The sequence below is a fragment of the Adelges cooleyi genome, unplaced genomic scaffold (assembly GCF_023614345.1).
Source record: "Adelges cooleyi isolate 19-005CV unplaced genomic scaffold, UGA_ACOO_1.1 ACOO_flye_CR_arks_rails_tigmint_CR_PRNA_446, whole genome shotgun sequence".
In the NCBI taxonomy this organism is placed as follows: Eukaryota; Metazoa; Arthropoda; class Insecta; order Hemiptera; family Adelgidae; genus Adelges; species Adelges cooleyi.
The window spans coordinates 1,374-18,922 of record NW_026096129.1 but is presented as its reverse complement, the minus strand read 5'-3'; the positions used below and the strand labels follow the sequence as shown (position 1 = coordinate 18,922).

At 31.0% G+C, this 17,549-nt stretch overlaps 1 protein-coding gene and 1 long non-coding RNA gene across 2 annotated transcripts; both read left to right on the top strand.

Moving 5' to 3' along the window:
- Positions 1-208: 208 nt before the first annotated feature.
- Positions 209-1,084, top strand: LOC126842120 (uncharacterized). The gene is made up of 2 exons (XM_050579011.1): positions 209-605; positions 711-1,084. The coding sequence occupies exons 1-2, from the start codon at positions 209-211 to the stop codon at positions 1,082-1,084; spliced, it is 771 nt and encodes a 256-aa protein (XP_050434968.1).
- A 14,312-nt stretch (positions 1,085-15,396) lies between these two features.
- On the top strand, positions 15,397-17,081 carry LOC126842107 (uncharacterized). Its single transcript, XR_007686270.1, has 4 exons — positions 15,397-15,531; positions 16,197-16,290; positions 16,539-16,586; positions 16,827-17,081. It is a non-coding gene; the product is annotated as an uncharacterized LOC126842107 (long non-coding RNA).
- The last annotated feature ends 468 nt before the right edge of the window (positions 17,082-17,549 follow it).

Genomic DNA, 17,549 nt, shown 5'->3' with positions numbered 1-17,549 from the left:
ACAAAGATTAGTTAATTGTTGCTCATAGAAAAGCGGATGGTAGTTATGTTAAGTTTTTTTATCATGTCAACCATAATAGTGTAAACATTGAGTAGGACTGTACAGTCAATCAATGGATTGCTCGATTGTGTAATTTTTTGGGGTTGAAAGTTTGCTCAGCTTCAGAATAAAGATAAGTTTATTATTAAGAAATCGAATAAGAAGAAACATGTTCACGTTGGCCAAAATGGCGTACTACGCTTGTACGAAGGACGAACGACTGATGTACGACGGACTGAACGCGACCGACGTCGACTTGAAGCCGTGCTGTACGATATTGCTGAAAGGCCTGTCGTCGTGCTGCAGATGGCTGTCGTGGGGCACGGCCATGCTCGTGTCGCTGTTGGCCGCCAAGTACGGGCACGACCAGTGTCTGTGGCACGCCCGGAAAAACGGGTGCGTGTGGAACGCGTTCACGGCGCGCGTGGCCGCCCGGTACGGACGCATCGAGTGTCTGCGGCTGGCCCGCGAAGACGGCTGTCCGTGGAACAAGGCGACGTGCTACCAGGCAGCCAGGTATGGCCACTTGGATTGTCTGCGGTACGCGCACGAGAACGGCTGTCCGTGGGAGGGCGGTCTCGATGAGTCGTTGGCCGCCGACGGGGACGCCAGCTGGTACTGGTCGGCGGTGAAGATCGAGGCGGTGCAGGCCTACCTGAATGAATGCCGGCGGCACGTGTACGCCACGACGGCCGCGGCCACTGGCGGACACCTCGAGTGCCTGCGGTACGCCCACGAGCACGGGTGTCCGTGGAACGAACAGACGACGAGCGCGGCCGCCGGCCACGGCCATCTAGAGTGCTTGCGGTATGCTCGCGAGAACGGGTGTCCGTGGAACAAACAGACAACGAGCGCGGCCGCCGGCCACGGCCATCTAGAGTGCTTGCGGTATGCTCGCGAGAACGGGTGTCCGTGGAACGAGCGTACCGCAGAGGTGGCCGCCCGACATGGCCATTGGCAGTGTCTCGAGTACGCCTTGACCAACGGTTCCGCGGAACTGCCTCAACCGATGTCCAACGAAACGAAATCATCGATCACGTCTTGACCAAGTTTTCTTCTATTATTATTTATTAATATTTTTTTTCCCTTAAAGAGACAAAATATGTAACTCTTTTCTTATAAAACCAAATTTTTCGTTTTTCTTATTACTACTTAGGTAATAAAAAGTAGTAAATCGCAACAATCGCCATTAAAACACACACCATTAACACGTTTTAATCAGCAATGTGGTTTTCCTTAAAACATACACAGAATGTTCATTGTTCATATAAAATAACGGCCAGTAAATGTAAAATACTTAACTAAGGATTTTCAATCATAGAAGATCCGTCTTGTCGATTGGTGTAACTGTCTAAATTCTAAAAAAATAATCAAAAATCACATATATAAAAAAAAACTATAATAATATATAATTTATGGCCACCTATCCCCCTCTTCCATTAATTATATTTAAAAATGATATTGAGTCACGTTCAAATCATGTAAATATATTTAATATTTGCCTATGACCTGAAAATCTATCTTCCAATTAATTCAACTGAAAACGCAAACGGTCTTTCAGTTAACCAATCTAAGTGCAAATATGGCTCATATATTTAGGGACTTAGGTGTTTTATTGTCCTCTGATCTCACATTTAATGCCCATATTGACGCAACTTTTAGCAAAGCTCTAGGAGCCATTGGTTTTATAAATAGAAACTGTTCCGAGTTTAAAAGCATTAATTGTCTTACGGTATTATATTGCTCTCTTGTTAGGCCCATATTAAAATTTGCGTACATGTATTTATTGTATATATTTTTAATTTGTATTGTTTCTATTAGTATATCTATTACCCATAAGTTGTTGCTGTATAATGTTTTGTAAAAATTTAATAACTGTACTCATTACCCCTTTGGGGTGTTAAAACCTTAAATAAATAAAAATAATTATATAACATAATTTTTAAGTAAAGAAAATATTTCTATTAACAATACAAATTTTCTTGCATGATACACAGTTAGTATTTTTCAAAATGTAAAAAAAAAATTCTTTGTGAGTAACTCAAATTAATTCTTCTATTTTACTTCGGGAAAATCATTTTTTAAAAGTTTAATTGGCATCGCCACTATTGAAAAAACTCTTTTACATAAAATCGTCTAGAACAACCATCACTTCTGGCCAACATTCCCTTCAATGCATAATTGCTGGCCTCACTAGTCATTTATCTACAGTACTCTTTTACGTTATAAATGACACCACGCTTTAGGTCGTCTTCGATTGATCCATTTTATTGCTCAACTTCTCTGCCTCCTTCTGAAATATCTTGATTATTAAACTATGTGTACATAAGACCTGCTCAATCTCAGACCGTTCTTCTTGAATGCCTGCTACCCTCTTTCATTGACGAGATTAGCTTGATTTTTTGTATTTCCTGATCTTTATCCTGTATACCGAATTTTTTAGAATTGCATAGTTAAAAATATTTTCCAACGCTTTTCACATTTCCATAGACGTGCGATCAACCCTTACCGCTATTTCTCGCTTATCGTCGCTTCGCAAACAAGTAAGCTACTGCTTTCGAGCAAGTCAATTAATTGTATTAAGCATACTAGGTTGATCCAAACGCTCGCTCTAATGTATATAATTAACTAAAATAAATAATAACTAGTTCAAAACTTACTCGGCTCATCTCTCGACGTGGAACACACATCGGGTTGGACAATAACAGCAGCATATTGTAACATGCCATCGTTGAGATGATATAAAATAACACGGTGATAGTAAAAACACAAATTCTCGGATACATTGATTTCAAAGCGAATCGACCGACGCCGCGCCGTTGCCATCTGTGGCGGCAATAAACTGAAGCTGGAAAATCAATGATGTATTTTATGTGCGAGTAGCAAGGGTGGAACACAAAGGGGGGTAGTAGCAGCTGGCAGTGGAGTGGCAGATGGTTGGATGGCACAGGGGTGCTGGCAGATGAGTGGCAGTACCTGTAGTAAGTAGTAATAGTAGTAGTAGTAGTAGTAGTAGTAGTAGCGAGTTCGGATAATATGAATGGATCCGACATGAATGAAGGACAACATGAATGAAAATCGAGGGATCGGTACCAGGAGTTTATGGGAAACGTCGTCAAGTGTATGCCACGTGCTTCCTTGGCCTCCGTTTGACCCCAGGACCCGCGTGATTGCCCATTTATCCCTGGTAAGCGTTTGGCTCGATTTTGTTCGTTATACTCCAGTAGAATATTTCAAAATCAGCCGTCAGCATCACAATGCCCATGTATCCCTGGTAATCGTTTCGCTCGGTTTTGTTCGTTATACTCCAGTAGAATATTTCAAAATCGGCCGTCAGCATCACAATGCCCATGTATCCCTGGTAATCGTTTCGCTCGGTTTTGTTCGTTATACTCCAGTAGAATATTTCAAAATCGGCCGTCAGCATCACAATGCCCATGTATCCCTGGTAATCGTTTCGCTCGGTTTTGTTCGTTATACTCCAGTAGAATATTTCAAAACCGGCCATTGGCATCACACAATGCCGCATGCTCGTTGCCAATCACTGAACTCAATATTTGGAACGCGCATTGCCCATGGCCTAAGTTATTTGCGGGTTTTTCCATAGTTTATCAAATATAATATCACTTACTGTGTTGTCCGTAGACAATAAAATAACGGATAGGACATGCCAAAGGGTGAGGTTTTTTTTTTTTGGCGAAGAGACAAAGATACATATTATTATATTGGTTCGAGAAAGACAGATGAGTAAGAGGTATTTTTTAAAATGATGGATAGTAAAAAATTATTATATGAGTAATACAATAATAATACCATTAATGTATACTCAATGGTAATACTTACGTTTTTACACCAACGTACGAAATAACTTTCTGCGCTTTTATTTTCTATAGTGGTGTCATCGTGGTATAATCTTCACCGGTAGCCTGACATTTTAAAATTTATCATGGAAAAGAAACGTAGCGTTTTTACTTTTTCCATGAAATTTTAGTCAACGTGGCGGCACAAGGTCGTTTTCGCGGGAAACGCCGTCCACACACAAACGGCGGTTCACTTTGGTCGTGCGGCGCATACATCCCTGGTACTTAAATATTTACGGCCTTTTCCGCCTTTTCCACCGCAACGGCTGTACAAACTTTACCTGAGTATTTATACTGCATGGACTCCTGGTACTGCTGTATTCGACGCACAGGTAACACGAATAAATAAAATATAAAAACCGCCGTTTTACATAAATTTACAAATGTATTATTTTTTCCAATTTTGTTGTAAATAAATATATATTTAATTTTGGTGGCACCCTATGGCACTATTAAAAATAATAATAATATGGCTGCTCAACGAGCAATAAAAAAAGCGTTCACAAAAGTACTGCAGTTGCTTTTGAGACAATTTTGTGGCGCTCTCTATCAATAAACTACTTCACTGCAGACTGCTTATCTGTGATAATATGTAAAATTTGTTATACCTCCACATAAATGTATTAAATACTAAAAATTATTTATGCATTATAATATTATGTAAATATAAACGTTATAATATACACTATACTACATTATACTGTATACTCTTAAAACTACTGCTAAAAAAACCAAAAAACAAAAAAAAATGTACCCCCCCCCTCCTAGGGCGATGGAAATGGGTATAATTTAAATTTGATACAACTGACGTGTCAGTATTTTATATTTATACAGGATGATTTTTTTTATGTTGTTTTTTACAATGTAATTTCAATTTTTTACAATTTTGTTTTGTTTTTACCCCCCCTCCCAACTTAGTTTTTTTGATAGCAACTTTTGAAACTAAAATGGTAACGTACATGTATCATAAGCTTTTTAAATTTACAATAATGTACTGAAAATGTTGACTGGTTGACAACCAATTTTGGACAACCATTTTTAAAGTTATAAGAGTTTAAAAATTAGGATGGGAGGGGTAGTGCGGTTGGGAAATGCGCGCAGATAAAAATAATACTTCACTTCACCATTCCACCTTCCACCAACTTAAATAACGTAAGAGAAATAGTGTTACTATGTGGTAATAATAGAGCTGTTCAACATCAATGGTATTATTATTGTCAACTAATATTAATTAAGAAAACTATTAAAGTTATAGAACAATTCTCAAAACATATATTTTTGTATAGAACAGAGCACAAATATTTTAATTAATACTAAAAAAAATTGTTTTTGGTGTGGGCCCCTAGGCTGTTGCCTATGAATCTTGCGCTTAATTACGGCCCAGTAAAGAAGAAAACTTTTACAACTTTTATGTTTAAGATTTACAAGCGACATAAAACAATAAATTGTACATTACATTATGATTTCTATTTACCTATATTTCTTTTTTTAGTTTGGTGGATAAACTTCTGTTGTTTTAGCATATATGTATATATATTATAGGTTTATGATTTGTTGGTCAAATCTAAATTATTTGATTGAAAACTCAAACTGGTGGTACTATTACATTGTCTTCAGTACTTCCCAGTTCCCACCTCGATATCCTTATTATAGGTAGTACGTATTATAAATTATAATTATAAATCAATATTTCAAAATATCTTGAATGTGGTTAAAAACTCATAGGTTCATACAATGCATTTTTTAAACAATTTTTTATTAAAAATATCTATAAAAAAAAACGTTTTGAAACGGCAATGCGCAGGTCTGGAGACTTAGCGAATAAAGACAAAACCAAGGAAAAACAGTTATGTATGTACCAGGAGCTTATCCAGTCGTGACGCCGTCGAAATGCCACCAGACTCCGGAGAGTATTTGGCGGCAAGTACAAGGGTACAATGTTTTATATAGCGAACCCGCGACTGACAATTACCGGGGCGGGGTGGAGGGATGAAACTACAGGGGATGACATCAATTCGCGAGACGAGAATGCGCATGTGTGGAGACTTAGCGAACGAAGACAAAACCGCGGCAAAACGGTTATGTGTGTACCAGGAGCTTATCCAGCCGTCGAAATGCTACAGGACTCCGGAGAACTTTTGGCGGCAAAATGTTTGTAGTATATTATTATTATTATTAGCTTCAGTAGCATTTGCTTATAAGTTTACTTTGGCAAGAGAAATTCCAATGAAATTCAGCATGAAGTAGTGTTTCTTACAAAGTGTGTAATATTATACAATTGCCGATAAGCGGTCAAGAGCATGCCTGAATACTAATTCTGGTTGGGGATAAAGTGTGGGACAATTATGTATTTAAGCTTGCAAAACCATCTAAATTTGGTATCGCAAAAACCTATAGCAGTTTAGTCTTTACATCCTAATAATACAAATAGTAAGAATACAAGCGTTGAACAACAATTATTACGGTCTGAAGGCCCGAGATCTACATCCACAATGGCTGAGCTGTAATGGTCATCTTATAATAGTCTCTCAAGAATGGTTGGGGAAAATGGGAAGTATGTATTTTTTTTAACAAACAAGATAATAAATGGTCCACGGGAAAGGTTTATGTGACGTTTTTCTATACTACAAAATTATATTATATAAATTATCACAACTACAGGCATTAGGTATGCTTGCAGAGAAATGTATAAATAAGATAGATAATAAATGTATCTAATTTCAAAAATCATTCGCTTAAACAAAAAAACTGAAGATTCCAAATAAAAAACTACTTGGGTACTTCTTTTTTAGTTATTTGAAACCTATTTACAAAAATCTACCAGGAAGTAAAAAATTTTTATGGACATGCAGAATTTCATTTATTTCAATTTCCGAAATACTGCACGCACTCTATCAGTGACAACGACAACTAATAATAGCAAATTCGATGGATGTGGTTTAAAGGTAAAATCTCATAAGTACATACGTACAATGTAATATATAGGGGACCCGCGACCGACAACTACCGTGGTGGGGTGGAGGAATGAAACTACAGGGGATGACATCAATTCGCGAGACAGAAATGCGCATGTGCGGAGACTTAGCAAACGAAGACAAAACCAAGGACAAACGGTTATGTAGCTACCAGGAGCACATGAGCCGATCCAGATGCGATGCCGTCGAAATGTCCCTTTGAACAAGATGGTCCCGTTTTCGAGACCGTTGTCGGCTAACTAGTTATAATATTAATGCCAATAGAGCGATAATTATTTATTTCGATGCATGTTACATAGGCGTTGAAATAGTAGTGGAAATTATAATTTAGGATTTAATGCTAACTATTTTTGAATAACAATTAAAAAAAGTATAGGATAAAACCAAAACTTGGGCATGGGGAAATATTGAGAAATTGTTTAATTTGTAAAGAGTGACAACCATTTTAAATATTGCCCATTTAGCGGTATATTTACGGTGCTTGAACTGTATGCATTAAAAAAATTTAACTAGAAAGTTGGTATGTAAACTAGTAACGTATAACATAAGGAATCAAATAGAGTCATTTGTTAATAAATTTAATGAATTAAAAATAATAAGAATCGTTATTATCGAAAAACGTCTAAATTTAGTTATACATTTTCGTTCAAGGTTTTTCTTTGAAGCTTGTATAAAAAAACACTAGTCTAATTTTTGTTTTAATGAATATGGCACACTGAATGTCATTGGCCTAACAATAGCCTTCTACAGGGTTATCCATCTAACGTAAGACACTCATTTCCTCTAAAAATATAAATATTTTGAGAAATTTTTTTTTCCTAAACTTTTATATACATATTTTACTACATTTTTCATTATTTTGAAAATTTTTGTCACCAATCCTTATAAGCCAAAAAGGGAGATTTTTGGTTTTTTTTATCGGCAATATATGTTTTTAATTTCATAAATTTGTAGACAAAAAATAAAAATATATGTTAGCGTTTGAGTTTTGAATTTTCATTTATTTGTTCGTTTGTTATGAATTTATAAAGATTTGTTTTTTTTTACTGTATTTCTTAATATTTTTAATCTTTACTACAAATACGAGTAATTTTATTATATCGCATGAATATAATTTAAAGCGTTACCGTACTTTGTACGGTATGTATCATAAATCAGATATAATAATTAACCTGTAATCTAAGTAATCTGCAGATAAGAACCGTTTGTCTATCATTATTTTAAAATCTTTTATAGTGGCTTCCTAGTTGTCAGAATGTTATCGCCAATTGGACAATGCAAACATAAATATGAATTTTATGTGCTACCGGTTTTGTAAAACCGAAGAACTATAATTATTAGGCGGAAATGTAGTATCTTGCAAAGTCATAGCTAATGAAAATAAAAAATTCAAACGCTAACTTATTATTTTTATTTTTTGTTTAAAGCGCAGGGGGTGAATTCAAAACGCGAGACGGAAATGCGCAAGTGCGGAGACTTGGCGAATTAATACAAAACCGCGGCAAAACGGTTTGTATGTACCAGGAGCACATGCCGTTTAAATGCCGTCGGACAGACTTTGGCGGCCTTTATAGCATAAAATAATATTAAAATAGAGTCCGTCACGAAAACATAGCTTTTTATAAAACTTTTTTGTATACGTCGAAAGTGACCCTTCTGCTTTCATCTATTCTGTAATCACAGAATAAAATATGAATAATTTCAATACCAACTTAAGAATTAAATTATATTTTCTTCTCAAATGGTGTCCTCAATAATGTTATTTCACTTGTTCGCAGCTTGCACATAGTCAGTTTTTGCATGACGACGACAATATAATATGTTATAGCTTCGAAATTTAAAATATTTTTAAATCAATTTTCTTTTCCTTATCTGCTCTCTGAGTAATATTTGTGTATTCTTCATTCGCTTCTCAAACTGTTAAGTGTAGAGTATAAAAGCAATAAATATAATTCAATTGGTATCTCTTAACCACACGCGCCGGTGTATTTTGTACGCTAATCTTTTAGTAATTTTGTTTTTATATTTATTCCTGAAGTTTAAAAAAATAACTAAAAAATTACCTAACATATTTTTCTTACCTACATAATGTGGTTTATGTGTAAAAAATGTTCAGTATTTTAATTATTATAATTCTATCTATGTAAAATAATAACTAATGTTATTATAAATTTATTTTTTATTAACAATACAAAACAAATAACATATTTCAATACAAGAATACACGAAATTCGATATATTATGATACAACATTAATGGCATAATTATTAAATATTAATAAACATTAAAGGAACAATAATTAATTTAAAAATGGTTGAAAATTTCACAAAAAAATAACACGGGTGGAATTAGTAAATAAACACAAAAAAAACTTTAGTAACACAAACTTTGATCTGTTATCAATACATTTTATGATTGCATGTATAATTCTCTCTTGGTTTAAAGCTTTCTTGAATATTGGTCTAAAAAACAAACTAATTATTAGTTACCTACGTTAAAACAGTAGAATTTTTTTTTCAATTTGGTCACATTCGGCATTTTAATCACTATTATACTATACTAATAAAAAAAATATATATTTTATATTTAGGTGTATATGACATTCCTCAATATGTATAGTTTACTAGCTGCCTACTTACTTTAGCTGATCATGTTTTTGAATACTATCTTGGACATCTATTCGAACAGTGTCCATCTCGTTCTCTAGGTAACTCAAATACATTTTACCGGTGTAATGGCGAGTTCTTATACACTTTGTAAGTGTGTTTATTTTTTCATTTACTTGTTGCACTATGCTGTTAAACCTTTGGTTATTACAATTAATATAGAATTAAAGTATAATATGTAATTTTATTAGTCTTGGAAATCATACTTTATTATGTGTGTTAGGTTAATGATTAAATACTAAAACTTTACATACTTTTCATATTGCGTTTGGCCCATAGTAAATTTATACTGAAGTATAGCTATATTTTCATGTAAACTTGAATTATTTTTCTCGAAAAAGTCAATTTTTTTATTTAGTTTATTAATGGTGTTGACTCTTTGTATCTGAAATATGAACCATTTAACGTTAAAAAAACCGGCTTTTGAGAATGACATGAATAATTATTGTACTAGAATTGCTCTAATAGAGTTATAACGTGTTTGTGTGCAATCAAATTATGATTATGAACTATGCTACTAGTGTTATGAAATCGAATTTATGAATCGCAGATAATAATAATATATTTTATAGAAAAGTACTGTTATTAAGGTAAGTTAATTAAAAGGATATAACATTTCAATACAAAATAATTGTACTTGATTTACTTTTATCGGGTTTTGTGCGTAGAGGTCTTGGTCATCTGATGTTTCATTGGTAAGAAATTCAACGCAATACTCTAAATGCTTGTTTGAATCGCATAACTCGTCCAACTCCTGAAAGATCGTTATTAAATAAAATGCATTAGAATTCATATACCTAGGAAAAAGGTTTTGTATAAATGACAATAGTTGTGATCTGAAGTATAAAACACAAAAGGATACCGTTAAACGTTAATCGTTATTTATAAGAGGTAAATGTGTAATGGTAACATTTGCTTCTATTTATCTTGTACGAGGTATGGATACATTTAAATTATTGTCAGATCTTGATTAGGTAATTGAAACTTGCCTTTTTTACATTTTTGAAATCGCTACAGACTCTCTCGAATGCATTTTGTAGATTTCTATTTTCTAAGACTAATGCATTCAAACGTTGTTCGTCGCTTTCTTGTAAACATTTCAATGCGTTCAACTTTAGTTTGAGATTTTTCTAAAACAAAAATATTTTTCCAATTATACACATATTTTACTTTTTTTTATTGTAATTTTATGAAATTACCTCTTCGTCCTGATTACAACATTGCTGGAAAGTCTGCATTAACGGGCGCATTAGATTTTGATCACGTTCTTTGGCGTTCATAGATTTCCTTCGTTCGGAATGCGATTTTGGAGATGTCTTAAGACCAGATGATTTGTATGGGGACGAATTAGTTCTAAGCAAAGATTTTTCCAATTTAATTCATAAATTTATAATAAAAAATACTAAGTGATCAATATACTTTGCACATACAAAAAAAATTAAAGACAAGGTTTTTCCTTGAAAAATAATATTGCCTAATTTATTATATTACATTATACATTTGCCTCATATTATATAACATTGTAGTAGTCAACATTTAACAGTGTCAAAGTACCTGTATATTATAGTTAAGTTCATAATTAAGGCCAAACACTAGTTGTTTCTAATAAATGAATTACGGAAATATGTAAATCATTAACGAAATTAATATAACAAAAATAACTTGCTTACGATTGTACGATATTTGACGATATTTTTTCCAATCCGGCTTTTGAATATTCTTGTTCCCAAAATATGTGATCCATATTGACTGGAAAACCAACACTGGATGATCTTCTGTGTTTCGGTTTACTTGTAACCACACTTGTATGCGAATCTAAATCCATTTCCGATGTGACTGAATTTACTAAGTGTAGGCAAAAAGATATACAACGATATTATATTATAAATTATTTTGGACAAATAACAAAAATCAATAAACATAGAAATAAACATTGGAAATTGTCTGTATGTAACTAATGCAAGAATGTCGTTTAATGAAAATCGATTAGCCAACAGATTATGGAAATTACAAGAGTCAGTGAAAAAACTGAGCGTACATCGATGGATTGAAAAACCCATAGAAGCAGCTGTCAGCATCATACGATAACCTTTGTCAGTGACAGTATAGTAAATCAGTTACTGTAAGAAATAAAGAAACTATTTATTGTAATAAATTAAATAAGAAAGCAAGCGTCGTGGATGAAGTTGATGACAGAACAGAGACCATCAGCAGGAGAGCATAAGTAAGTAGGATATTTGAATCGGAGAAAATGTAGGTATAAAGTAAGTTGGAAAAATCAAAAATAACAATTAAATTTATAATAATTAAATAATTGAAAACTAATTATTTAAAGTAGTATTCAATATTAAATAATGTATTTAGATGTCGGTATTAAAATACCTTTCAAGACTGAATGTTATTTATAATCTATTGATAGTTTTTTTAAATAATTATTATTTACTTAATATTTGATATAAATTAGTTCATATTAAGCTACTCTGGATATATTTTTATTAAATAAACCAAACTAAACAAGATTAATTTGTTCAGTAATTGTCACTTAAATTATTAAAAAACATGAATACATTTTTGGTCAATATAAATTTGCAAATTTACAACTATCTCTTGATTTGAAAATGTCAATAGCCGATAAAAGGTTGCATGGCACATGTTTTATTAATCTGTGTACTTGTTTATATAATATGGCCATTTACTTAGCGATAACCAAGTATCTACAATTAACTTAAAGTTTAAATACCACACAAAAGTGTTCTGAATATTTTAGTACATAACAGCTAGGGGATTTGATTTATCTTTTCAAGACATGTCTAAACAAATTTTTGTTGTTATTTATTGTTTCATTTTTTCTAATAATTACTACATCTTTAAAATTGTTTACTGAAGTCTCTTCACGGTTCTATTATTTTAGTTAAATTTCTTAAGGAAGTAGAACCGAAAAAAAACATGATTACCTTTAATCACACTTTATAATTACATTAAAATACAATAAAACCAAAGTGTAAAAATTTTAAGCGATTATTTATTTCTACTATAACTGATAGGTCTTGAATTTAACATAAAAATAATACCAAAAATAATTAAGTGAAATGTTTGTGATTATTGAAATGACCAGAAGATAATAGGTTGATAATATTAGTTGTTATTCGTGTCCAAATTAGAACTAAGATTGTGATTGTAGCCTTCAAAAGGGCTGTTTTTACTGAAAGGGCAAAGGTAGGTTAGTTAAAGGTACATTTTTAAATTAAATTATGTTTTTTTGTCATTGTAGCTGATTGAATATGAAGAATTAAAAATCATAATATCCAATTGTCAAAATGTGCATTTGTAAGGAGTTTTTTTTATCTTTTAGCTAATAAATCAAATACTGACTTAGAACTCAGAAATACGAATGATGTAGAAATGCTATACACTAAAATATTACACGTTTTTATTAAATAATGAAAAAAAAAAACTCTGTACATTAATTTGATGTCTAGCAGGTATCTTAAGTAGACTTACTTAAGATATAATACTTAATATAATATTATTATTATAAATAATTTATTTCAATTAACAAATAGAGAAAAATAAGTTGTAAATTACTTATACCGGGTACTTATTACGTATTTGTAGTTATAAATTAGTGGAGTTATAATACTGTCTTTATAAAATATTTATTTCAAATAAATAAATAAATTATAGTAGCAAGTAATTGTTATTAATGTGTATTTATTGTTTCGGTCGCGTTGAGTGTGTTTGAATAATTTTCTAAAATGCATTTTAAAATGAGATTTACAAAATAACATAAGAAAATTCTGACTATTTTGTAAGTTGTTTTCAACTTTGGAAGCGATTTCAAAAACAAATTGACGTGCAATGATATGGAAAAACCGCTAAGTATTCAAATATATTTGATAAATTAATTCTATTTCTATTTGATTGTTTAGTTGTTTATATATAATTATTTTGAATTGTATTCATATTTGATGACTACATTATTTTTCATCAATAATATATTATAAATCTTATCTAATTTCACCTTACATTTTTCTTCTTAGTTATTATACTGATGCATATATTGCATTATTATTTTAACAGAAGCTGAAAAGATATGTTCATGACATTAAGTTCTATATGACTTAAAGTGATGTCAGTTTCCATACAATTTGTCTTCTCTTGAATGGTTCGTATATTTATTAAATGGTGACCTTCGTAGGTTTTTTTTTTAAATTGTATCATGATATTATTAACAATGTATTTATGTGCATTGATGGCATTCAATTACATGTCAATCGATTTGGACCGTATTGCATTTCAAATATTTTTTTTTTACGCTATTTTAAAAATATTATTGCTTTAATGAAACTATAATTTCCAATGAATCGGTTTTCGTAGGAATATTATTCTTAAAGTTCCATTAAAAACAGTGTATGTAAGTACTTTTGAAAGGGAAGTAATACTCAAAAACGTTCTCTATCTCCAACTACCTCCGTTCCTGCACACAACTCATTTATATTACTATACACTTTTGTTCCTCTCTATAGTAATTTTATAAAATATTCAATTTTTCTTGCTGTTTTGGGATAAAAGCTATTCAAGTTAAAAAGATATTTAAGTTCAAAACACTATGGTATACTGTATTGGTACATAAATGACGAAATCACAAGAATTACATGTAAAACATACAGCTTAGTTAAATATAATTGATTATTTTAGATGAATAATGGATACTAAAATCCTTGCGTCATCGATTTGTATGGCTGTTCGTACAGTTGGAATTATACGAATAAAATATATGTTTACTCGAAGAATATTTACATATTTTTGTATCTGATGTTCAAAATGCGCAATATGTTTTACTGAATACTATTGCAAGTGTACCACATGTGGCTGTAATCTAGGTTTTAACAAATATCTAGAGCAAATAATTGAAAAACAGAATAATACTATCCGAAATATTAAACATATGTCAAAAAAAAAAAAAATTTTACGCCATAGTAACCTAGATTTGTATTCATCTGAGAAACTCTTAAGTTTTTTTCCCAGCTATGTTTTTCAACTAAGCTTTTTGGCTTCTTTAACATATCTTTAAATTGATCATTCTGCAAATGGGATAGTATCTTTTTTAGAGTAGACGATCGCAAATTTTATTAAGATGACTACTTCATGTAGTCTCTAATTTTATATCTGCTTCCAAAAATTGCAAAAAATTACTATTAATCCCTAAAAAAAACCCTCGTAGCCTTCAAAAATAAAGACGGATAAATACTGCAGTATATAGATTGCACAATACACAGCATTATACTGGTGATGGTATAAAGCTATTTTATACCATCGATATATTATAATAAAAAAAGTTGTGGGCTTATTGGTTTGAGTATTGTTTAATTGACAGCATAACTTTACATTATTCTGATTTGATTTTACAGCAGCGTTAAAAAGTTTTTAAATCTCTACACATTTGGCTGTGTCTTATTGGCTACTTATATGAGCTGGACAGTTTTCCATTATTTTTTTCAATGTACCTATCTCTCTTAGAGCAATTATATTTTTTCCATGCAATTTATTTTTAATATACAGCACTGGAATAAATTAGTAAAACAATGTCAATAAACTGTACGAAAAGTAGGTTTAAAATTATTGTTTTATTGAATCATTTTTTGGAGTAACTTTTAAAACCTCAATGGTAACTTGTATATTTGATTTACCTATGAAATACATAATGATGTCATGAAAATATAAATCAATATATTACTTCATGAAATAGCAATTTTAAATTCGAATAGCGAATATAGATGAGCAAATCGCCATACATTTGTAATGTTTTTATAATTTATTGAGTTTTACAATTGAACAAGTGTTGTTTGGTAACCTTACCTCGCGTTACCGGGCCACGCAAGTTTCCCAACACTAACTCACAAACACTGATATATTATACACTTTTTGTTTTGCAAATTACTTTTGTATAATCGACTTCATCAAGTGGTTGCCTGTTTACAAGCCGAACAGGTAAGTTTGAATATATTTCGTACGAATTCGTTACAAATAATTATCTTATATTTACTAGAATTGTTTTAAAAAATGTGAATCGTATTTCATAAGACATTACTTAGAACTTTGAATTAGAAGAAAATATAACAATACCGTTTGTAGTAATAATTGATTGTGTTTAAAAAATAGTAATTAAATAGAAATACATAATAAAGTGTTTTGGTAGTTAACATAAACGAATTTCCAGTGACTATAGAAACTAATATAATAAATAATGTTACTCACTTCTTAAAATTCACTTTCTGAACTTTTTATTATTTTATAATAAATAAAGCAACATTATAAAATTATTTTTTTGAAAATAATTATGTTATGTGTAATGAAAGTTTTATATTTTTCTGGGATTTGTAATGATTTCAGATTGTAAAAAATATTTTATTACTATTTGCACGACGTGTCAATTGTGTCATGTTGCAAGGTTGGCTTTTTTAGTGAGATTACTGGACTAATAAGAGTACCCTTAGTTCAATATAACTTAATTAAATCTAGTTATTTATTATTAGTAGGAACACTGAAATACTCCCATAGTTCGAATGCTAATAACAGCAATGAACTATAATAGTTCTATAATAAGTTACCATACTATTTGTGAAACTAAACATTTGGAACATCTATTTTTCTAGAAAAACAGCAGAATGAAATTATTAAATATAATAACATATTTTATATATGTTGCATTATGTGTCCTCTCATTCGATCATATTGTCACACAAGCTCGTAAGTAATCAATACCTAACTAGATCAAACTAGAAATGGTGATAGACTTAGATATTGTATAAAATACAATGTAGTATTTAAAGTTGGTCCATTCTTTATAAATTATAATATAATAGATTATATCCATAGTATGTTTGAATTAGCTATCAAAAGCTATAGCTGCCACGAGTACTGAAAACGTTTCAAACAACCTACCATTTTATTGACTTTTAATTAAACGAACAATAACTAAAATTTTCCTTTTCTAGAAGTCCTCAAAGAAGATGGTAATGGTCCATTCAAGAAATCACCTCCCGGTAATTGACAATTTATTATTACAATAAATATTTTTATAAATATAATTTTCATATTATGGTCAGTGCCCATAATATTTGTTTTAATAAAGCCAAATGGAAGTGAATTAAATAATGTTAAAATCGCATTTTACACAATATGAAATGGGATTATGTATTGTCAATAAAAAACAATGCTACGTCTGTTATTTTTAGTACAGAAAATGATAAAATTAATTTTACAATAATGTGTTTTTTTACTAGGTAAACTTGCCAATAAAGATGGTGGCAAAAAAACCGCAACAATTTGAAATGACACACGGCACAACATTTGAATTATGAATATATTATGATCTTTCAAGTAATAACAGAAAAAAATATAAATATTAAAAATGTATCATTGATTTTAGTAAAACAATAAATGTCTTTAAATGAAAATACACTTTTTAGTACACACGAACAGTGATAACTATAAAATATAAACATGTGAAATTTAATATAAATATGATTCAAATTTAATATGCCTATTATTTTTTACCTGTAACTTGGCAGTTGTTTATACAAAAAATGCACATTTACAAAGTGTGATATTGATATTTAAAATTAATTAAAATTGTATTTTAACAAGACCTTTTTCTAAGGAATTTTCCTTCTAAAAAAAATCCTGGTGTTAGAAATATAGTCCAAACTAGTTATCCAAAATGGGTTATCGACCAGTCAAAATATTCAGCAAATTATTCTTAATTTGTTGACTGGTCCATAATCCAATCATTAATTATAATTTCATTGACATTTTATCCATGAACATTCTGTTTTACTTTTTATAAAACTAGAAAGTACGTTTTGAAAAGAATTTTTTCTTTACAAACTTAAGAGACTGTTTAATTTTGTTGGTAAATTATCATTGTAATATAATATTGTAAATAGTGTTTTACATACTTTAAGTTTTTTTTTTTTAAATTTTCAATAATAAAAACTGATTTGAGT

What these genes read in the sequence shown, in the direction of transcription:
- LOC126842120 (XM_050579011.1), top strand. Translation starts at nt 209, where the DNA reads ATGTTCACGTTGGCCAAAATGGCGTACTACGCTTGTACGAAGGACGAA. An exon ending in GCACGAGAACGGCTGTCCGT is followed by an intron (nt 606 to 710) that starts GGGAGGGCGGTC and finishes ATGAATGCCGGC; the next exon opens with GGCACGTGTACGCCACGACG.